General features: G+C 33.0%; 2 protein-coding genes across 2 annotated transcripts in view; one reads left to right on the top strand and one right to left on the bottom strand.

The window, feature by feature from the left end:
- The first annotated feature begins 827 nt into the window (after window positions 1–827).
- Window positions 828–2,208, top strand: LOC148601774 (uncharacterized). Its single transcript, XM_088554430.1, has 2 exons — window positions 828–1,467; window positions 1,754–2,208. The coding sequence occupies exons 1-2, from the start codon at window positions 828–830 to the stop codon at window positions 2,206–2,208; spliced, it is 1,095 nt and encodes a 364-aa protein (XP_088410556.1).
- A 10,641-nt stretch (window positions 2,209–12,849) lies between these two features.
- LOC148601773 (uncharacterized) overlaps window positions 12,850–24,680 on the bottom strand; it is a 36,806-nt gene continuing 24,975 nt past the window's right edge. Inside the window, exons 4-6 of the mRNA XM_088554429.1 lie at window positions 21,206–21,412; window positions 18,856–19,134; window positions 12,850–13,733 (exon numbers count right to left, since the gene is read on the bottom strand). Of these exons, the coding sequence (XP_088410555.1) occupies window positions 13,647–13,733; window positions 18,856–19,134; window positions 21,206–21,412 (573 nt within the window). The 3' untranslated portion in view covers window positions 12,850–13,646. The remainder of the gene's footprint in view (window positions 13,734–18,855; window positions 19,135–21,205; window positions 21,413–24,680) is intronic.

The raw sequence follows: 24,680 nt of genomic DNA, 5'->3' as shown, positions 1-24,680 counted from the left end.
GATCAATGATCAGAGAGAGAATTCTCTTGAAGATAAATACTTCTTGGAACAAATCAATGAATCGATAGAATTCAAAGATGGACATTATCATGTAGCACTACCGTTTCGTGATGATAACGTGAAATTACCAAGTAATATTTCACAAGGGTATCAAAGGCTGAAAGGATTGAAGACGAAAATTTTACGAAATCAGAAGTTCAAGGAGGACTATGTAAAATTTATGAACAATCTCTTTGAGAAACAATATGCGGAGAAGGTACCGGAACCGGAACTAGATCAGAATGATGGAAGAGTGTGGTATATTTCACATCATGGGGTATACCACCCAATGAAGCCTAACAAAATTAGAATAGTTTTCGATTGTTCGGCTATGTACATGGGAGTAACTTTGAACAATGCTCTGCTACAGGGACCTGATCTGGCAAATGACTTATTAGGAGTTCTTATGAGATTTCGTCTGGATAATGGTACCTCTATTGGGAGACATTGAAAGTATGTTCTACCAAGTTAATGTTCCGATAAAAGATAGAAATTATCTTCGATTTCTGTGGTGGCCAAATGGAGATTTCGAGAACAAACCTGAAGTGTACCGGATGACTGTTCATTTATTTGGTGCCACTAGCTCACCGAGTGTTTGTAACTTTGCTCTTAACCGTACAGCCGAGGTACATGGAGATCAATACGAGAAGGAAGCTTCAGAAACGATTAAAAAGAATATGTACGTAGATGATTGTTAAGTATCAGCTGAGACAGATGACAAAGCAATATCATTAGTCGAAAACGTTAGATCTCTATGTAAAGAAGGTGGATTCAACCTTACAAAGTGGATGAGTTCTAGTTCGAAAGTCGTTAACTCAATTTCAGAAAAGGATCGTGCAAAAGAAGTCAAACAATGGGACTTTGATACTGTACGTTCAGTTGAGAGAGCACTAGGAGTGTTTTGGTACATTGACAGTGACACATTAGGTTTCAAGATAAGCCTTAGAAATCAATCTATTACGAAACGAGGAATACTGTCCACAGTTAGTTCAGTATATGATCTGATTGGCATTGTGTCGCCTTTCGTATTGTTAGGAAGAGCTATATTGCAAAATGTGTGCAAACAAGGAATTAAATGGGATGATGAAGTCCATGAATCTGATCAAAAGAAATTGAATAGTTGGTTACATCAGTTAAATGATTTGCCTAATGTGAAAATCGATCGTTGTTATAAGACGAACGATTTTGGAAAGGTTATTTCTGTACAGCTACATTGTTTCTCAGATGCTAGTGATATAGGCCTAGGAATGGTATTCTACCTTAGATTGGAAGATGAAAATTACAAGATACATTGCTCATTTGTACTTGGAAAGTCGAGAGTCGCACCTCTTAAAACTATCACAGTTCCTAGAATGGAACTTACGACTGCTTCAAAAGCTGTTCAGTTGAGTAAAGTCATTTTGGACAAACTTAGTTACAGCATTGACAGTGTGTTCTATTGGACTGATAGCATGACTGTCTTGCGATATATATTTAATCGAAATACTCGTTTCCACACTTTCGTCGCAAATCGTCTCGTTCTCATTCATGAAGCAACCAACAACGACCAATGGAACTATGTGAACACAAAGTTAACTCCAGCTGACTTAGTTAGCTTCTCGTGGAATGACTGTTTCAAAGTTCGAACAATGTCCTCAATGGTCTAGGGGTCCAGACTTCCTTTGGTTACCAGAAGATAATTGGCCAAGATTAGTTGAAAATTTGAAATTATCAGAACAAGATGTCGAAGTGAAACATGTTGCGAACACATCTACAATAGATCACTCACGTGAACAAGATGGAATGGAAAAATTGATCTCAAAAGTATCGAACATCAACAAAATGAGAAGAATAGTAGCATGGATTTTGAGAGCTGTTAGAAATATGCGAGAAAGAATTCAAAGTCAACATCAGCAGAATAATCAACAGCACTACGAGAATCTCAAATTACGTTTGAATTTAGAAGAAATTCAGAAAGGTGACATTACATTGATCAAATTTGTACAACATCAGCATTTCAAAGATGAATTCTTGAAATTGAATTCTGACTCTTCAGTAAATCGATCATCAGCACTTTACAAGCTTGATCCATTCATTGACAACGATGGAATACTTCGAGTAGGAGGCAGATTACGTCGCTCAGAATTAGAGAACACAATGAAGCATCTAATTATCCTTCCGAAAGACTGAAATATCTCGTCTAATTATCAATGACATTCACAGGAAAATTGGCCACTTAGGTAGAAATTCGATTCTTGCCCGTCTCAGAGAATGTTATTGGATTATTGGTGCTAATTCGCTCATCAAAGGCATAGTGTCTAAATGTGTGATATGTCGGAAATACCAATCTCCCGTTGTACAACAGAAAATGGCAGATTTGCCAAGTGATAGAGTTACACCAGATATGCGCCCATTACATCTGTCGGAATCGATTATTTCGGGCCATTCGAAATTAAGCAAAGGAGAAGCTCTATGAAGCGTTATGAATTCATATTCACTTGTTTGAAAAGTCGAGCAATACATTTAGAAATTGCGAAACTCGTTAGATACAGACTCTTGTATCAATGCAATCAGGAGATTCATTTCTAGAAGAGAAAAACCGTCCATCATCAGATCTGACAATAGAACAAATTTAGTAGGTGCACAACGTGAATTGAAGGCAGAAATAGACAAATGGAATCAAAGTCAGATAGATGATTTCATGCTACAACAAAACATCGATTGGAAATTCAACACACCAGCAGCGTCGAATTTCGGAGGAGTAAGGGAGAGACTTATCCGTAGTGTTAGCAAAGTACTGTATTCGATTATGAAAGAACAGAATGTTCGTTTGGACGATGAAAATCTGCACACATTGTCTTGTGAAGTAGAGGCGATTCTTAATGGAAGACCTATTACAGCAATCTCAAATGACATCAACGACTTGAAGGTGCTAACTCCAAATGACATTCTTTTTCTTACAAACAATCATAACTTGCGAATAAACTTGGAATATTTGTGAAAACGGACAATTACGTAAAAAGAAGATGGCGACAAGTCCAATATTTAGCGGATCTATTTTGGCACCGTTGGACCAAGGAGTATTTACCCTTATTGATGGAAAGAGCAAAATGGAATAGACCAAAACGAAATTTGAAGGTTGATGATTTGGTCCTAATCGAAGACAATACTCCAAGACATTCGTGGACAATTGGAAGAATACATGAGGTGATAACGGACAACCTTGGCGTAGTCCGTATAGCTAAAGTGAAAACGCCCACGACAATGTTAGAACGATTCGTATCAAAATTGTGTTTGATTTTGGAGTCAGATATTGACAATTAGTGAAACGCAACTTAGTATTAGATACATTTTGAACTTCAGGGTTTATTATTCGTCTAGTCTATTTGTGACAATCAGAAACTTTACTAGTCATTTTTGATTATTTGATTTATAGGCTTTTTAGTATTTTTAGTAACTTTGGTCAATCTAGTATATGTAGTAAGATAATTACGTTTTGATAAACCCAATTAAGGAGCCGGTATGTTATGCCCAAATTTTTTTATGCTAGAAATTTGTTAAAATGTCTAAAATCGACACTTTACGATACTTATTATTAACTCCCTTTGTTCTTTGTTTGATATTTTACTTGGAATTTACGACAGTCTTTCGTCAAATTGAAGACTTATTACGAATACCATGGTCAACAAATATGGAAAGTTAATTATTTAAGTGCCCCAGATAAGGTCTATACACTTATTATAGTTTGTGAGTGTCTATTTTCATGCATTTTGATATTTGGTCAGTGCACAATAACCTACACATAGATTTCGATAAACAAATGGTTTAATACCTGGTATATACCCTTGAATATTGATTATATTGAATTAAAATGTATTTTGCATATGTCCCGATATATTTTTCCGTGAAAACGTGATTTTCTAAAGGACTTGATGTTCAATTTTTTCCCCGGCACGTTAAAGTGTTCATTTCTGCTAATTTTCCAACAATTTATATTTTCACTATTAAACTTCGAATTAATACTTTTTATAACTTTCTATATTGATATAAAGTTGTTTTTCTCTTGATTCTAATTTTTTCATCACTTTTTCGAAACTGTATTTGAAATATTGTTTATTATGAATTATACTATTAATTTCTACATGTATGATGCTGTCAAATACTTAGTTTGTGTATTTTGTATTTTTCAGTCAATCGTTTACACATCTTAATAAAGGAAATGATATGACATTGGCTATTTGTATAATTTTCGCCACAACATAGGTAATTCTAGCTTATCAAACAAGCATGTAGTGTGACTCCTGCTAGTAATACATGTAGTAGGCCTCATCCTGGAATCTCTTTGCCTCATTCAGTTGAACCAAATCTCTTTGAAAATGAGCCCTTTTAGAAGTCCCGTACTGTGACTATAATGAGTGTGTAATTTTTTAGGAGGCTAATAGTATGATCAGTTTCATCAAGATGAGGTAAATACTAGTCCATGGAGTAGATCCTAGGAATGATTTTGATTTAATCTGGTTCCCTGGTCAATATCATGTGCGACCATAAGATCGCTGAAAATATAGATTCAGGTAACCAGCGATGGATATGCACAATATAAGAGTAAATTGTCGCTTATGAAATAAAGTAAAAACAAAGATGAAATTATCTAAAATAACTGATTTATTGTGGATTTGTATCTGAAAGTAATCTATTTATTATTGATTTGTATCGAAAGGTAATCTAAGTAACTTGAAAGACATATTTAAACGTTGCTTTTTTTAAATTTGAAAATTAGAACGTATAAAATAAATAAAATTACGTCATATCCACTCAGCCAATCAAAAGACAGAAGACGTCACAGGTGACCTTGGGTTATATTTGAGAGACACTTGTGGAACGAAAATGTTACCCGGGCTACTAGGTTAGCTTTTGGTCAAGCTTTTGACATGTCCTCTTCTACATCCTTCTAACAGCAGATGATATTAGTGATCCTTCAGTTTCTGTGCCATGTATTTCAGACCCTTTTATCCCAATGAGGTTCTATATGAGGATAGTTAGAATATTCCGCAATGAGACAAAGAGGATAATACTAGTCCAAATATTGGTAGTGGTCTAGCAAGGGCAATCAATGCTGCCCTTTCTTTGAAATCTAACAAAGATAGCTCAACAGAACTGACTAATAAATACGCTACTTATCTCTGTGCCCAAAAACTTAACAAAGATATTTTGAACCTTTTGGGACAACCCGATCGAAGGAAACACCTTAGCTTACAAGAAATTCAAAAATATTTAGCTTTTCGCCTGATGCCTTTAGTTTATATGGCAGATAAGTGTTGAAAAAAGACCCTACTTCGGGGAGAAAATATTTGACAGGTACTTTCAGTCTTTTGGAACCTGCTTTTTTGCTTCTTTCTCATATGAGGAGATATCAGATGAGGCCATATTTAAATGATTTTTAGCAGGATTTGTTCAAGTGACATACCTCTTACAGACAATTTGTTTGGAGATGACTGCCTTAGTAAGCAAAACGAAATGGGGGGGTTATAATTATTATATTAAACCTTCTGCTGCTACTCTTGTTAGAAAAAAAGCAAATAGGTACATGTATGTGCCATAATACAGACGTCTTGTCCCAAGGTCAGGAAGAAAAGACAACAAGTTTTTATGTCTTAGATGGGCTACACTACTCGGTTCCAAAATCGTCAGCTAAGACCACTGATCGGATTTCCTGTGTCTACCAATACCCAAAGAAATACATTCGTTCGAAGACCTATTAAATCAGAATTCAAGAATACTTGTCAAGGTGAGGACTCTTAATTATGATCATTTGTCATTTTTTTTACTTCTGATAAGTGAATTTTAGAGACTGTTAGAGGTTATAAAATTGTATGTTACGTTTTTATGCTTTTATGCTTTCAAAAAGTATCTCTGTTTTTACTGAAAAGGAATTGTTTCAGGGATGCTATTTTTAGACGACATGGAATTAGATGCTGTTATTTTATTGATGGTTCTTCTTTTGTTTTGAACCAAATTAAAATCAAGTGCAAACGTGAAACAGAGTTGATAGTCAATGAAATGAGTTCTTTAGGCTTTAATATGAATGAGAAAAAAATCTATTCCTGTTCCTAGTCAGAACATTTTTTGGAGTTATTATAGACACTGATTTGTTTAAAGTGTTTCTTACTTGAAACATTGAAAAGACTCTTTCTTTGCGTAAGACATTTCTCTATTCAAAAAAGTCTCTGTTAGAAAATGTTGCTCTTTGATACTAGGTTTTTTTTTTGTACATGCTTTTAATGCAGTCTTGTTAGTCTCTTTACATTATATGGCCATGGAACGGGATAAGGTGCATAATTTAACGTTGAATAACAACAAGTTTGATGCTTATGTGACTCCTTCCAATAAGTCTCTTAAAGAGGTAGACTTGCAGAAAGGGAAATAAATTCTGAAATCAGTGTTATGTTTGCATCATATTCAATTTCACCTAAGCCTATCAAGTTTTTGTTTGAAACAAAATGAAATCAGTCAAAGTTACTTTGATGCTTACATAAGATTGATGTAAAATGCTGAGTACAAACGTTCCAATGATTTCTAAGAGTTGTTTCCCTTACCCTATATTTACCTCCTTATAATGGATAATCTTGTAGTTTAAAATGTTCAAAGTTTAAATGGCAAATCCATTTGCACACCTCCAGCTGATTTATGTTTAGAAACGGATGCTTCCAATTTAGGCTGGGGGTCCACTTTGATGGCAAGGCTGCTGGAAGGAAATGGTCTACTCTAGAATCACTTATCACATTAACTATTTAGAGTTACAAGAAAGTATCTTGCTTTACAAACATTTGTTGTTGTTCAAATACAAGCAATATACATGTAGGCATTAGATCTGATGATACTGTTGTGGTATCTTACATCAACAAAATGGATGGAATGTGTTCCATAGATATAGATTGCTTAGCGTCCAAATTATGGAACTAGTGCTTCCTAAGAAATATTTTTCATCTCTGCTCAATTCCTGCCTGGAGATAATAAAGAAATAAATGACTTAAATTATTGTCAAGAAAATTTTCAGACTCATGCGAGTGGTCCTTAAAGCTATAAATCTTTGCTCGTATTTTGTGCTAGAAAAAAATGGGTTTTTTTGGTGTTTTAAATGGAGGATTAATACATTCCAACCTTTTAAAGTTGTCGTAATAAGTTTTTTTTTTCGTTTTTGGTGCGTCAAAATGTATCATATTCTGTTTTAAATATACACAAGTGTATGTTATTTCAGACTCTTATTTAATCTAGTAAAGACTTATGAACCCTTTGAGCAACAAATGTTTCAAGATTATTGACATGTTATTTTAATACTATGGCTGTTAAAGTAAAGTCACTTGTTACTTGGAATGTGTCAAATGTTTTATATTTTTTATCTACTCTTTTCCAATTGTCAGATCTATCCTTGAAATTGTTAACTTTAAAATTGATTGCTTTAGCTGCTTTAACTACAGCTTCCAGAGCTCAGACTTTATCAGCTATTAATATTTCCTTATTAACTAAGTTTGATGACAGATATGTTTTTTTTTTTCAGATTTGACAGCTTTTGAAAACTGTTAAACCAGGTGTTTCAATACGTGATTGTGTTCTGTGTGATTCTGTGTAAGAATAAGGCAATGGGTGGCACATCACATTTCTCAATTTGTTTTTTTTTCCGCAAATATTTTCAATACATCTAGAAAACAACTGAAATGTTATTTAAATTTATCCTGAAGCATCTGTGACGTAGATATTTTTGACTACTTATATAAGGAATAAGTGTGGGAAAATTTTCAACTAAATTTGACCTATCAATATCTTAAAAATGCAAATTTTACAAACACTTTGATGGTTGTTTCTGGAGGTTATCGGGTATATATACTTGGTTAATGCAATAAAATATCTGCTTTATTCCCCTTTATGTTCCACACTTTATACACATTTTGCCTGATTCTTAGACGGAGAAGTACTTAAAAGAAAAGAATTATGTGATATTCGTACTCTTGATGAGTATTTGTCTCATAATTCATTGAAAGGGAACACATCGAAATTCATTTCCTTCAAAACATTTAAAGCTGTTACTATATTTACTTTACGTAGCTAGATAGTTAAGTATAGTTTTGGCTGGGACTCAAAATGTAAATGATTCTTCTTTCATGGCACATTATTTTCGAGGTGCTTTAACATCTAAGGCTTTCAAGTTTGGTGTTTCTATCTCCGATATAATTAAGACTTATTTGTCTTTACAATGTATCTATAAGACGTTTTATCATAAAAAATATCGTAACTGATAAGAAATTTTCATCTGGTATTTTAGAGTCTTAAAGTGTTGTTATTCTGTTATATATAATTTATCATAATATTGAATTGGACTTTATTATTAGTTATATTTCTACTGAGTGTTTCATGATATTTAGAGAATAAATAAATATGGATTTGAATAGTTTTGTGTGTGTTATTGCAACATTAACATTTAATTGTTTTATTTCTATATTATTTATTATTTGTGAATTTGTTAATTGGTCAGGTACCTCAGGTATACTATGTTAGTTGTATAAGCTTTCCTTTTGCAGGAAGAGCTTCTTAAGTGGGACTTTTTTTTTAACAAAAAGGTTATATTGTAGTTTTTTGATGCCCTAATTTGTTCCAACACTTTGAGTCGCTATATGATACCCTTTTTACTCGGAAATCATTTGACCTCTGAGTCTTAAAACCATCTGATGTCAATCAATATAACTTCCGGTTGATAAACGGCATAAAAGTACTTCCAGCGCGAAAGAGATCTGGCAGCAGAATATTAAAATGATTCAAATTGATTATTTCATATAAATACAATGTACATTACTCGTTTGTAGAGTATAAGATTGAAATTATACTTAACATGATGTCAAGATTACACTGAGAAACATATTAAAAACGAAATAAAACGAAACACAAAAAAAAAAAAAAGAAATTTATACTGAAATTTAATTTGAATCATCAGTATTGTGTGGATGTGTAGTTCTAGTAGTGGTCCCGTTATAAATAATTTATCATTTCTCTTTTTGGAAATACAGATAGAACAAATTACCATAGGCGGATTACATGTGTATCAAGTTTTTAAAATACCTAAATCACATGACTTGCGAGGTTCAACGCCAGCGGTCCATTGATTAAAGATGGCGAACGTAGGATAATGTTCCTACGAGATACAGTACCTGTATAACAGGAATTGAATAACATTCAATCCACAACGAAAAGCTATTTGCTTTTGTGTTAACTAGCCCGCTTCTTTCAAATCCAAAGAGTTTTTCCTAACATATAATGAACGACATAATGACTTTCATACGTTTACTCTAAGTTTGGAAAAATTATAATAGTTGTATTGCTTGATTCATCAAAAGCATTAGACACAATATGGCACCAAGGCTTATTTCAAAAACTTACTGACTGTGGAGTTAATGACAAACTATGATTGATAATTTCGGACATCACACTGATACATGTTCAAAAATTTCTATACTCTATAATGCGCAGATTTTGTGTTCGTGTCGAGTAGAACGTGAGATCAGTCAAGGGAGTAGTCTCTCATCTAAGCTATATATATGTACAATAACGATTTATAACAAAAAAAATGTCTGAAAGTAATTGTGGTATTGTGTTTTCAGATATTCATTTCCACTCACCAGTTCAAGCTGAAGACATAGCACTGTTTGGCACAAATATCTACGATATGCAAAAGATGGTAAAAAATGTGAAAAATATAGTATGTATTGGCAATGAAAATTTAATCTTAATCAAAAGAAAAGTGTTACAATTTCCGAATAATGCTGAAAAAAAACCAAACACTGTTGTACGACAGAACAACACCGGAAGAAACCAATGTGCGGCATGTTAGTGTTTAGCTGAATAGTAAACTTAATTCTATAAATAGAACTATACAAGCTTGCACAAGTTTAAGAGCTTCAGTTTTGGATATAATTACTCAGGACTTTATCCATAAGTCATGAGCGTTAAAGTTTGTAGTCATATAATACGCCATGTGTGTTTCCCACGATTGACAAGCAATTTAAATTCATCCTGAAACATCTGTTACTTAGTTATTTTTTACTGCTTATATAGGAAAAATGAGCGGGGAAATTTTCCCGCCATTTTTCCATCGTACACATTTTGCCTGATTCTCCCAAAAGCCGTGTTTGGCTGCCAGCTTTGGTCAGATATCACAAAGAATAAAGTTCTTCTGTTAGAGGGGGCATTACGTTTTGTAAGTAAAATCGTTCAAGGACCTCGAAAGAGAGTTTGAACAGATATGTCTATGACCCGTCTTGGTTGGAGTACTATGAAATCTTACATCGACGAACGAAATTGTTATTACTTGGGAAATTTATTCTAAGATCGTTCATGTATGCATCCTGCCTGGACTTTGGCGCGTAAATATCCAGGACTAAACGTACAATGTCGTTTCATAGTAACTTTATGTACTTTAGTACGACCGTATGATGAACCAATCTTTCTCTGCGAATAGTTTGGTCGGTTATATGCTAATATAACGTTACATAACGTGACATATTGCAATTCGCTTATCATAGAAAGAGACCTTTTCTGGTGCAATTTGATTAGCATTGGCCCAATAGAAGTCAGTGAACATCTACATTCTTTTGATAATATTGTTTTTTCTAGCATGTCTTTTGTCTTGTAAAACCGAAATTCCACTTTAATGAGGACGAACATTTAAATGTACACACCGTGTTCTATAAATTAGTCCAGATTCTAAAGGATCAAGGAATTACTCTTTTTATCTAACCTTATGACATTAAATGTGTATATTTGAATTGTATACATACTATGATTATGCTCTCTCTCTCTCTCTCTCTCTCTCTCTCTCTCTCTCTCTCTCTCTCTCTCTGACTTTTTCTTGCATCTATTACTCTGTCTAATACTCTTCATTATTGGAGGAAATAAAGAATATACATAAGTTTATTTGAAAAAAAAAAATAAGACTTCAAAAATACAAATGTGAATTTTCATACCATATTTTGACCCTTGTTCATTACATGTTTGCGGAAATCATTGAATCATTTTAAAGAAATACTTAAATTTTGCCAAGGAAAGAAAATATTAAATAAACAGAAAAACATGTAATTAATTATATCGTGCGTTTATCGTGCGCTTAAACGAACGCAAAACGATATGTGAACGCACGATAAAATGCTAAAATGGGAAACGTGAACGTTTCAAGGAGGTATCTACATGTATTTAATCTAAATCTGTAAAGATTATTATCATGTTATAGTTCATGATGTTAATCTTTATGAAATGATTCGGACAGTTAACTTTATTCGTGACTGCTCTTGTTTTCATAATCTCCTGGCTCCAGACAAGTATCGAATTTCCATGTATTTGAATGTTTTTTTTTTATAATATTAGAGTGTAATTGAGATGTCTGGTAATGTGCTGGCCAGTGTGTGAAAGTTTTAAAATAATATATGTTGTGAAGTGGCTCAAATTGAACGTGAGTAAGAATAATGAATAAGTGAATAATAGCGACATTTAAAAGGTAAAAAGAACCTCTATACACAAATAAAATATTAATAAAACATAAAAATTGTAAAGAATATGGGTCCAAATGTTCGGCCTTACGGCCTCCGCCAGGGGCAAAAAGTTTTGAAAAGAAAACTGACAACTGCCGACCCAAACCACAGAGACAGCTGAAAAAGTTTTAGTTGTTAAAGTTAGGAATTGTAGTTAGGAATGAATTTTCATAGCGAATAGGTGTACATTACGTGACATGGTAATCATTATATACATGCATATAAAAATCTGTATTAAAAATATGTTTATAGGAAATATGACTTGATAAAATTCAGTTCCTAGAAACAATTCGGTCGCAATAGTCACAAAAATCAGGATAATTCAGCTATACTTTGGAAACTCGAAACTGTTATTTGTTTTCTTTTTTTTATTTTTGTTAAAGGTACTAACTCAACTTTGAATTTAGCAAAACAATTTTTATGTTTTAAAAGACCAGATATGACAATTTAAAATTATATCTGGCCAACCTCTTCTCCGTTAATACCCTACGTGAGCATAATGATACATGATGTATCATGGCAATAAGCTAAGTTTATGCATATAAAGTCACAGTCCTGTATTGTTTTTCATGGGCTCTCAGATTTTCATATTTGAAAAATTTAGACAAGACGTTTAACTCCGACTTTTGAACATTTTAGGTGTATTATAGAAAAGCATACACGAGCTACCCGTCGAACTGTATTTCAGGAACATGCAGAATAAGGCTGATACCGCATGGCTGATCGATATATCTAAAGCAGACAAAATGATAAGGAATTGTTTCTCTTAGATTTTACAATATACTTTTGACCTTCCCGAAAGAGAAGCTTATTCTACAAAAGGGAAATGTATCATTAAATCAAGTTCCTAAATAAAAGTGTCATTACAAAACCATAATTAAGTACCATTCTGTGTAAGAATCAGGCAATGAGTCGCACATCATTTTCTAAATTTCCTGAAACATATTCAGTACATCGGGAAAACAATTGAAAAGCAATTTAAATTCATCCTGAAACATCTATGACTTAGATATTTTTTACTGCTTATATTGGAAAAATGAGCGGGGAAATTTTCCCGCCATTTTTCCATCGTACATTTCAACTAAGTTTAACCTATTAATATCGTTTACACATTTTGCCTGATTCTCAGACAGAGAAGTACTTTTAAAAAAAAGTTGTCATTTCGGCTTTCTCTATAATCTTGTATATACATAAATGTACATGCATACATGTAAGAAGATAAAGTGTTGCACAACTAATACGTGTATTCATTTTTTGGACTTTCTTTTATAATTTATTTAGAGACCACATTCCTGATTACATGTAATGACCTGTAAATTTACAGTCAAAATAAGTAAGTAAACAAAATAGAAACATTTTAGTAAAGTGAGTGTCAATCCGTGACAGGAAATCACAAATATTGTAGTTACAATAAAGTAGCAGTCTTCATAAAAATCAGGCAGAAGGTGATTCATGCATGTCAAAAACCAACCGAATTGTTCAGAAATCGTTATAATAGATCACACAACCAGTCTTAGGTTGTTTTTTTTAATTTGGGGGTTGCGTTTTTAGATAAAGTTTATATAGATTGCACATGAAATTAAAACTTTGCAAGAGTTATCGTCCTTGATTTGGTGTGATCTGATTTATCATACTGGTGGGTTAAAGTGTAGCTTTGAAATCTCAAAAGACTTAGTACAGATCCAAATGCAGAAAGGACTATTGTTACATAGAAATATAGCATATGTAGACCAAAAAAGGCATTGTCTGATCCATGAGTTTTCCTACACCATGAATCACACTACCATACATGTAGCCAGTGTCTGAATTTCATATGAACTGGTACTTAAATAATTATCTACACCTAAGCCACCCTTTTATATATTTACACACTTGAGTCTGCAAATGGATATACAATTTGTTTGTGTGAGCATTCGATCACATGAGTGACCCTTTATGTAATAACAGCCAGCGCCAAAAACCAACAGTCCTTCTGGGGATTGTGAATATCAACACAAATGAAATAAAACGAGTGTAAACGTTCTCACTATGAACATGGCATTAGTAATAGTTCCCTGTTTACGAATAGTAAACTGTTACCCTGGTGCCATGTCTCATCCTGATGTTTCTCCTGCTAGGGGATAGGCATACATTGTCGTAGATAACCTGAAAAAGTACATGAATAGAGATTTAAAAAACTGCATTTTTAATTTATTTCATACAACAAGTAAAATAGTAAACTTCAAGGGACAGACTTTGAGGAAGGAATAAAGATAATTCTATCAAACTTAGATTAAAATATACATGAAATCGTAGAAAGTTTGAATTTCTTTGATAATTGCCCATTTACAATGTACATGCGCAGTAACTTCCTCTTAGACATTACATGAGGTAATCTCCATATAATCAAGGGAAAACCAACTATATTACCTGAAGTATACTATTTTACTCACTGTAATTGTATTTTGTCATTACTATTCTCAAGTACGACAACGTCCTTCTTATAACGACAAACATTAGTGGTACTCAAAATAGGAAAATCAGTGAACAAAGATAAAGAATATGTACATACGGTGTAACAGTCTTCCTTGTTCATTGGTTATTATGATTACGTGATGCAAAGGGCATTTCATGTACATGAAACCTAAGGCTTGTTTCTATTGTTAAATATTTTGACGCTATGTTTCTATTTATATGTATATTGACGTTATAATTCTAAATTTAGATCCGGATATAAACCGTTCCGATCCGGAATTACTCTCCATATCCGCAATACCTTATCTACATTTATAATATATAAATTGATGACTTTCACTCAATCAATACGTTATTATATATGAACCTGTTAGATTATATTGACATCGAACTTCGTCCTCGGTCAGTTTAATCTGAACAGGACAATATACATGTATAACGTATTGAAATCATTAAAAAATAACCAGGGAACCTAGATTCAAACGGAAGTCAAAAGAATGTAATTCTGGGACAAAGACCGGACATGGAAAACAGACTCTTCGACTCAAACCAATCCGTATTTTCTAATCGTCAATAAACCACCTAGATACATGTACATGTACCACAAAGTTGTTATTTAAGTAGAAAATTACGGTATTACGTTGCCCAATACATGTACATGTACACACATCACAAAAAAGGGATAAGGACTAATTTTAAAACTGATGATTAAAAACAAGGAGACTTATTATACTTTAGGACCCCAAAATTTGGAATTTCACGACGCTGAAAAAAAATTTCGATGTTTCTGTCATGTCTTGTGTGAAGTCCCGACAGGAGAACACCTGATTACCTGCGATGAAGCAACCATTAAGACAATATTGGTGCACTCTCTTAATTACAAAACAAGCAGTCATTGAAACAAAAACAGCAACCTGACGCGGATAATACTAGTATTCAAAACTCATCAGACAGCAGTGAAGTAACATGAGAATTTAGGAATTCACAATAAAATAAACAAAAATAAGGGCTTTTTTTTAAATTCCATTTGAATTTCAAGTTTTTCAGGAACTTAAACTAAACTATTAAATTTTTTGTTTTAGAATTTTGGAACTGCTTGACAGCTGATATCACGGTACATCCTTACAGAAATGTCAAGAAAGATAAAATAATACACACGTTTATTCACAAAACATTTTTATAGTTGGAAAAAAAGCTACACAAAATGCTTCCTTTTTTGCTTTATAAATTTTCTTGTCCTTTCTGCCATGGAGTTGTTTTCAGCAGTTTCAATGCGCTTTATTGTCTAAGATACATGTATATTATGCTGAAATGCAGTATAAATATAATAGAAAAAAATCCGAGAGACTCGAAGAATAATGAGGTATCTCATTGACTTGGTAAATAATAGTACAAGTTGATGGCTAGGTTCGTCATTCTGTCAACATGTAATTATATAGTAATACTGTTGTTAAAAACTAAAAGCGGGGTTTGTAGAATAATTTTTCAAAATGATGGTCATTATAATGTCTTCTTTTCCAAGTTTTGTTTGTCTCCAAGGAAATAACTATCTTAATTTGGTTTAAATGAGTGTGTAATTTGTATTTGTGATATTAACATGTACTTTTTTCAGGGCTACCGTTTCGTCAAATTTTTACTAACTTAAGTAGCAAATTTCATGAAAATCAGACAGGGGCTGATTCGATCGTGCACGTCAAAAACCTACGATATCACTTGATTTATTTCTTATTCAGATAAACATTTAATTACAGGTTACATAGCCAGTCGTAGTTTATCATTCAGTGGTTGCACTTTTGAGATAAAAAAAACGTACACGTACATGTAGATTGTGCATGAAATAGCACATTTCAAGTGTTATCGTTCTAGACTTGATTTACTTGATCAAAGTTAGAGATTAATATTGAAAATGTATTGTTACCAAAACAAAATAACACAATACCAAGCCCTATCACTACCTTACAAAAACAGAAACAACAAAAAAGCACATATCTGTATGCAACTACATGTGGAATGTAAAAGCACAACCAATCACCCTTTTTATTAACTAATGTGTTTAAATATATTAGAAGTAGGATGGTTTATAGAGAATCATCTTTTTTTTTTTTTTTTTTTTTTTTTTTTTTTTTTTTTTTTTACTGGTCTTTATACAGAATTTACTGGTATTAATATGAATTTTAGTCGGTGTTTATACAGAAATTCAGAAAATCTGACAGCTCTCAAGGTTTAATGTGTTTGAATAAAGTTTTAAAAAACTCATTGATTCAATATCTGTGCTCCAGAAAAATATATTTAAAGTTAAAAAATTCTTGCTGTAGTTGTTATAATATTGAATTTGATAGATGTTACTAAACTTTCTTATTGAACATCTGATCAATGTAATCTGGTTCCCTGGTCAATATCATGAACGACCCTAGGATCGCAAAAATATAGACTCAGTTCATCACCGATGGATACGCACAATATATGAGTAAATTGCCGCTTATGAAATGGAGTAAAAACCAAGATGAAATTATCTACATTAACTTATTTATTGTGGATTTGTATCGAAAGGTAATCTAAGTAATTTTAAAGAAATATTTAAACGTTGCTTTTTCAAATATGAATATTAGAACGTATAAAGCAAATAAAATAACGTCATATTCTCTCAGAAAATCAAAAGACAGAAGACGTCACTGGTGACCCGGGGTTATATTTGAGAGCAACTTGTGGAACGAAAATATTACCCGGGCTTCCAGGTTACTGATCAATGAAACACAAATTTAAAAAAAGCTTCAATATTTGAATGAAGATTGACAGGTTCGAAATACATGCTTTTTAAAAAGTACAAATAATAGACCACGAATATATCTTTACGAAGTTTGCTTTTAGACATAATTCTACATTTAGATGATAATTTTACAAAGGTTTCGAAATACACACAAGTAACTGTTCGAAATGTACAACATGAATAATAGAAAACGTAAAGCTAAACAAAAATAAAACAAGAACTCTTTTTGACATTTACATATCAAATAAAAAATGTAATAAAAGCGTTGAAATACAAGAAGTTTTATATTGTGTATCTTCAATAGCATAAAAGGATAAAAATCTACAGTCAAAAGTTAAATGAGCAAGAAGGAAATAATTATTACATTCACCATGGCAACATGAAGAAAACGGAAGAAAAACAACTCGCCGATGAAATTAGTTCAAATACTTTTCACAGATTCAATTTACATGTAGCAGTATGCAAGTTATTTAATTTCATTGAAATATGACCAAACCCTGATCAAACCGTTTTTGTTTTGAAACAATGTGATTTGAATTGTATGGGTCATCCTTACTGAAAATGCTAAGATTCATACGAAGTGAATATTCCGTACGGATTTATAGTGGTCTAATACGAATATTTCATTTATTTAAATATTATGTGTTTTTATACAGTGTTTAAACACATTATTTAATAAAGGTGTCATAAAATAGGTACATATGTTATTTTCATATTAATCCTGAGTGTATAAGACCAAGTACAGTCGTAGTGGATTTTGTTCACTTGTATTTAGGCCTCGGCTGCGCCTCGTGACCTCAACCCAACACGACTGTACTTGGACTTCATACAGGATTGATATGAAAATACCCGTTTAATAAGTCTATAACATTGCAAGTGTCTGGGTTCTATATGGATTGGCGCCTAACAACACACAAACGAGAAATAAAAGTAACCAAAAACATGTATATTAATTAAGTTTATCCAATTTTTTTTTAGGTAAACTGATTTAATAGAAATGAAGTAAATGTAAGAGTTATCTCCATTGATTATAAATTTTATTACACGTTCTATTTAATTTTTATCTCCTTAGAACAAGGATTATATGAAGAAGTTCCTTCTTTTTACATTAACATTTTACACAAAATATCAAACTATGTAGACTTTTCATTCATGTATCACATCTTGCATGCAGTCGGAACTACTTGGCCATTACCGCTACACTAAAAATAACCTGGGATGCAGAAAGGAGAATTTCTTCTTGAAAAAAAATGCCGGAATTGTAGTCATACGCGATACAAAGTAGTTCTACCCACCAGGTGGTGCTAAAAAATAGTTGAATAGCATTAGAAATAAAGAATAACAACTCTTCCGGAAAAAGAAGAAAAAAAGTAATGGTAAAAAATTCAACCAGTTTAACTATAATTTCAGAATTGGATCGGTCAAATTCCTGACAGATCCATCCGCCTAGTGCCTCCGAGGTTTTTCTTTTGTGTAACTATAAAGGCTGAGGTGTTCCGATTGATTTTGCACGATTCTTAGCTTAAAGTGCCAGTTTCATAAACAATCTACATAATTTGAGTCTCAAAGTACAACAACCGTATGATAAACTAACTTTAAAGACTGATTATGTGATTTGTATTTAAAATTGTGTTTCTGAATTCAAAATTAAGATAAAATGTCCTGTTTGATATAGACGAAGACTTCTACTTTAAAATGGTTTCTATTCTTACTTCCATCGTTTCTTTAAGAGGTTACGTTTAAAAATATTGTCTTTAAATGTTTCTGTTTTAAAAAAATGCTAGTGTCTGTAAGTCCGTAAACAGTATTTTTTTTTCAGAGAAAAAAATTAAAATGAAAAATAGTTTCAAGATACATTTAATACTGCCTAGACCGAACCTCTTTTGGACTATAAAACTGACGGGTGAGTGATTTATAAAGGTTTAAAGTATATTTAAACTGATATTAAGGACTTCCAAAGTGTCTGGATTAGATAGCTTTTCTGATTTGCGGGGTTTGGTTTACACGGATTTCACTGTTATACATGTTTAAGTACACATACAGTACCTTTCCTCTTCGTCTTGTGACTCGAATCTTCCACGAGTGTACTCCCATATTTGGTATATCTAAGGCACTAATTATCATATCACATCCTAGCTGCGGATTATATTCTATCATAACATTGTAGGGGTTACTTTCAGTCGGAAGAATTAGAAAGCGTTGTAATGCGGCCGAAAATATCGCACTCATTATATCCAAACTTGGTCTAAGTGGGACTACTGTGGCGTGGGATAGTTGTTCCTGGTCGAATGGGTCTTTCGCTCTGACTTCAACTCTCACCTTTGGCTGAAATGAAAATCGTCAAGTTAATTTAATATGTTGATATTAATTTGTCTTCATCCTTGGCTTACTTTTTCGGTGGATTAGGTTTTAGCACTTTTTTTATACCGTTGTTTTTTTTAATTTAGATATTTGATTCAAATGCTAATTAGAGGTTACTAAAAGACACTGAAGCACGTATGCAACATATCAAAATTTGCAATACACATACATGTATATATCTATAAATGTGATTTTTGTATTTGAGAACCCCGTGCAGGTCCGGGTGTTAAAAGAATAGTCCTGCAGCAGCGTTAAGCTTGTGGTAAAAGGCGACTAAATAGTGCTCAGAACCTTAGCCGGGGGCTAGGGCGCTCTGCCCACAGAGCAACTGGGATGTGTGCCCCAGGTGGTGGAATGGGGTACCCCTGGCGTGTTACATACTGGGGTTGTCAGGCTATAATAAACCTGACCGCAAACCATAGTGGTGCACCGTGTTGGGAAAGATGCCACGTTCCTCGCACGTTAAAGAACCCTACTGTGGTATTCGATAGGAGTAGGAACCTTTGCGTTCCGCCACAGGAGGCTAAATTGCCCAACCTTACCCATCCCCCTTTTTCCAGTGGCAATCAAAATTTGTCGACCCTATTATCCTTGTGACCCATTCTTTTTTTTTTCATTTCATGTTCATTGTCTGAATATAGCTGAAATATTGCTGTTCGGACGTTAAACCCCAACAAACAAACAAACAATGTATTTGAGATGTTGATGTAATCTTTGTGGTTTTTTTTTTCAACTGAAAGCCTGATAGGCTTTGGCGAAATTGATTATGATACAAACATATCACCGATTTCAAGAGTTATGTCCCTAACCTTAGGTTTACCTCTTAAATACTTGGTTAATATAGTACATGTATTGGTCTAAATATTCCTGCTCCCTTAAAATAAAATAGTAAACTTCCGAAAATCGTTAAAATAACTTTATAAATAACTCGAACTCAACATTTAATAAATTTAAAAGTTATGCGTTCATTTACGTTTACGTCACAGAAAAGGAAACATATGTTCGAATTCATCAATTATGAGGAAAACGCCCGAGGACCTTAATTGTGAGTCTTTACACGATTACTAACTACCATATGGGATTGCTAATTTGATAACCAGGAATTAAACACTTCTTATTTCTGATATCTAATATTCTTTTGATAATGATCGCTCAGAAGGAAACTTTAATTGTCTTTCTAACTGAATGGTTCCATCAACGAGATGTTATGTCGATTTGTATCTAAATTCAATATCAATAAAATCTATTTTCAGATATTCCTTCGCGATGATCTCCCTGTACTTTAATGGGTTAAACAAAATGAGTATTTAGGATCAAGGTAAAGAACGCCAGGTTTACTGCTAAATTAAATAAAACGTGTTTGGTTTCATTGATATTTTCAAATGATTTCCTGAAAAACCCAAAAAATTCTATTTGACCTTTAACGCGGATCCAATGATTTTGAAAAGGGGGCGTCAAGGAAGAAGTGGGGTTCGAGGCAATAATTTGCTTCTTGTTTGCAAAACAAAAAATAATGAAATAAAATAAATACATAAATTATACACAAAATTAACAAAATTTTCCGAATGGGGGTTCAAACCCCTGCACACCCTTGATCTGCTACCAGTCTTAATGAATTTTCCAAACAGTTTTAAAATTAGTTACTTTTGGTATTGTTTTTTAAATGCGACTGACATCTTTTTGTAAATTTCTGTTTTTATTTTTAAGACCAGAAAGAAAATAATATCTGTTATTGAAATGAATGGAATAACTTCCATAAATATACATTTGAATTTTCTAAGCATAAATGGACATCGACAGATAACAAATTAACAGAAATAATTATCTATCAATACATAATTTAGCCGACGAAATTTCACGCAGGCGCTGACGACTGGCGTACGCTTTTTTAAATTCTGATATTTATTGCATGAAATCGTGAATTTAAACAAATTATACCCTAAATGTTCTATCACTTCGCCAGGAATTTAATACTGTTTATTTCACTCCTAATCTGAAACGCTCGATCCCCTTCTTTGACATGTACATTACATACCCGAAAAGGTAGCCTTCCGAACATTAATCCATAACTTCTGACCGCATTAAAGCTAGTACTCGCTGGAATAGCGTTCTGTTCTGCATCTATATTGTTATTGACGTCATTGTAGCTGTTCGGTTTATATCCAAAACGTTTTTGTTGTATATTCGTATTCTGCACTCGGTCAATATCGTTGATACCAGGTGAATCGGTTTTGCTGAAGTCCTAAATTGTAAATGAAGTGAAAAATAAACCTAACACCACAAATAGAAATTAAAATTGTAAATTGAGCTTAGTGAACTTAAATGATAGATTTTCATCCAACCTTCACAAAAATAGGGATGGGAGTATTTTATTTTTTTAAATTTTTTTTATTTCTAAGCAGATATTTCTAGCCTAATTTTAGCTATTTGAAGTATAGATGTGTTCTAAATCCATAGTCACATGAGTTTCAGAGAAGAAACATCTTTTTAGTCAACAAGGAATGAAAGATTTATTTGTTATAGTATCTCAATACTAAAAACTGATGCGAAAAATCCTGAATTTGAAATTCCTGCCCCTTTTTTTTATTTTTGCCATTTTTTTAGGGACGGAAGGGGATGAGAATCAACTAGTTAATTCTATTTGTCCTTGTATGAGAAAGATTGAATGTTTGACCCACTTATACACGTGTGTGAGTGTTCGTAAGGCAGGACACTGAGATTGAAAGATTATCTAAAGGAACCAAGGTTCTAGTGGAAATCAAAAGAAAGTAATTCGGAAACAAAGACCAAACATGGAAAACAGACATACACAACAAAGAACATAAAGCAACTAAAATAATAAATAGTTGCTCATTTGCTTTTGTCACTTTGTATGTATTATTTTAGTTACTTTATGTTCTTTGTTGTGTATGTCTGTTTTCCATTTTTTCCTGGTCTTTGTCCCTAGATTACATTCTTTTGATTACCCTAGAATCTTGGTTCCCATAATTACTCTTTCTATTAAATTAACCATTATAAAGATGTTTTCTATCGTGGATAAAAAAAAAACTATTTTAATATTTTGCATTTGTTCATATAAATATGATGACATTGTGTCCTAATTGTTATAATATATATAGTTCATATATCCCAAATGATATATAAAAATTGGAAAAATTACCATGGTCGGGGATATTAAATTTTGATAGTGATTTTGTTTTCCACAACATACTCAAGTTACCGTCACGATTGATCGAAGTAAACTCAGTGTAAACGGATGTGGATATTTTAATAGCTGGATTCTGGTAAAATGATTCCACCCAAAGGCTAAACACGATGTTCAGAAGCCTAGAAAATCAAACAAAGCCATAGGAGATAATGACATATTGCACTCTTGATATATGGAATTGAATGGTACATTTTAGAGTCGTAATAAAACGGTATCTCAGGAGACTGTTCTATTTCATCCTAGAACCATCTTCTTTATTTTCGGATTAAACACAATTTTGCATGGTTTAATCCTTATAATTCCCATCCCAGACTATCTGAAAAGTATTTATCGTTTTGTTTTTCTTTGAGACTCTCATTAAGAATGTTTGATGTTCTATTTTAAGAATAACAAGGATTTCAAAGGGTTGTGAAATCTTTAAAGATCTTTCATGCTTAACCAATACATAAAGAAAACCAATTGATGAGTCAGTGTACTCGGTTTTGAGTACACTGACTCATCAATTGTTTTTCTTTTTCATTTGTTTCAATTTTTATTGCAAATTGCACATTAAAGACACTAAAGAAATAATCAGGATTTCATAAAAACTTCCCAAATAACATTTTAAGGTGTGTTTGATGAAATTAGGGAAAGAAAATTGGGGGTCACAGGGTAAAAAATATCAATGCTATGAAACGGAAAGAGTCAAAGGAGTCCGAAAACCTGACAGAACATCCTTAAGTGAAATTGACACCCGAAATTTTCATTGCAAATGACGACATTCAATCGACCACGTGACTTGGTTTTTACAATACAATCTCCTGCATAGCTACATGTAAATGTACATTAGTTATTTCAAAGCTATACTCTGCCACATAAAGTTCGTACCTAACCCTGCCTCTTTATTCAAATAAGTATAGTACAGCGAATGAGTAGTGCTCATGAGTTTGTGATGTTTTTTTTTTCATATCCCCCATACCAGAGCCTATTTAAGCTAACGGGGTGATAATGTAATGAACGAGGGAACAGTTATAGGTCCGTAGAAGAGATTGTTCAAAATACATTTTTTATGTAATAGGGGCTATACCAATGTATGTACATGTACCTGTGCATGTAGTTAACACTGTTATAAAAATAGTCCCCACTGAGGCCTTTAAAGTGCAAAACCCATCATAGTGCACAAAAAGACATACATGTACATATGTACACATGTATGGCTACTTAAATGGAATTATTTACAAATTCAGGGTGTCGAACGCAGATGTGCTGCATGTTTAGTCCACGCCCGTAATTATTTAAGACCAATTTTTATATAAAGCTGTTCTTAAATTTCTATCAATTTTAAGTTAATAATGGTGATTGCCTGAAAGACAAGACAAGATACTTTTAATTAGTATCCTCAGACACATACAAAAGTCAATGACATGTACCTGTACAAGAGGGCATCAACGAAATACAAACACAAACAATAGATAGCAACAGGGGTAAATAAATTACGTTCAATAAAGTCAATCTAGCGTTTCAATATACAATATATACCAAGTCGCCGCGTGACGACTTTCATCACTTCACACATTGACGTACTCCCAAACAGTTAGAGTGGGAAAACTCTCACGTGGGGTCTGGGAGTAGGCGCGTCAACAGAGCACCTCAGTCGCTAGTAGGACATGCTCTGACTGATTTATTCGGTCGTGTATCTCGAAGGCTGGGCTCCTCTACTTCCAACTACTAACAGACATTTACTAACAGAATCCCCGTAAGGGACGGTCGTGCAAGATCCGTAAGGATAGTCAAGTTCGTAAAAATCCCAATCATCATCAACGAATTTCATTCATAATATTAATCAGTTGGATTAATCAGTAATTGATATTCAATATCCAAAGCATTTACGACAACTGTACTCTTTCAACATTTGTTGTTTTGAATGTACAATGCCGAAAATGAATGGAATAAAGCAGATGATACTGTTTTAAGCCTCTGAACGGCTCTATCTTTTGTCGAAGCGATGGTAGACATGATTTTGTTTACGATTTGTACATAGAATTTGCACGTACTGTTGTGAAAACTGCCATTGCCGAGGTCGTAAAAAGTGAACAAGCAATCACAATGCACGAAACGAAAAAGACATAATTATGCTAATTAGATAAGAATTATTATTACAACTGTATGTAAGTACAAAAGTATTGACCACAGCGTAGATAAATTAAGTACATGCAACATATATATACCGCGTTAAGGTTTTAAAATTCATCACAGCAAGTTATTTGTACTTTAATATCTTTCGTAGGGAGAAAACAAAGTTTTTGTCTGCAAAAGGGGTTCA

Source organism: Perna viridis, chromosome 12, assembly GCF_037379345.1.
Source record: "Perna viridis isolate PV_CMFRI_1.1 ecotype Kerala chromosome 12, ASM3737934v1, whole genome shotgun sequence".
NCBI lineage: Eukaryota > Metazoa > Mollusca > Bivalvia > Mytilida > Mytilidae > Perna > Perna viridis.
Note: the sequence above shows the minus strand (reverse complement) of the source record. Positions and strands in the feature narration are given on the sequence as shown.

Bases quoted from the DNA above. Each gene is read 5' to 3' on its own strand.
- LOC148601774 (XM_088554430.1), top strand. From the start codon at position 828: ATGAGTTCTAGTTCGAAAGTCGTTAACTCAATTTCAGAAAAGGATCGT. The intron at 1,468-1,753 runs GTGTGTTCTATT...TGAAATTATCAG, and splicing joins ACTTAGTTACAGCATTGACA to AACAAGATGTCGAAGTGAAA.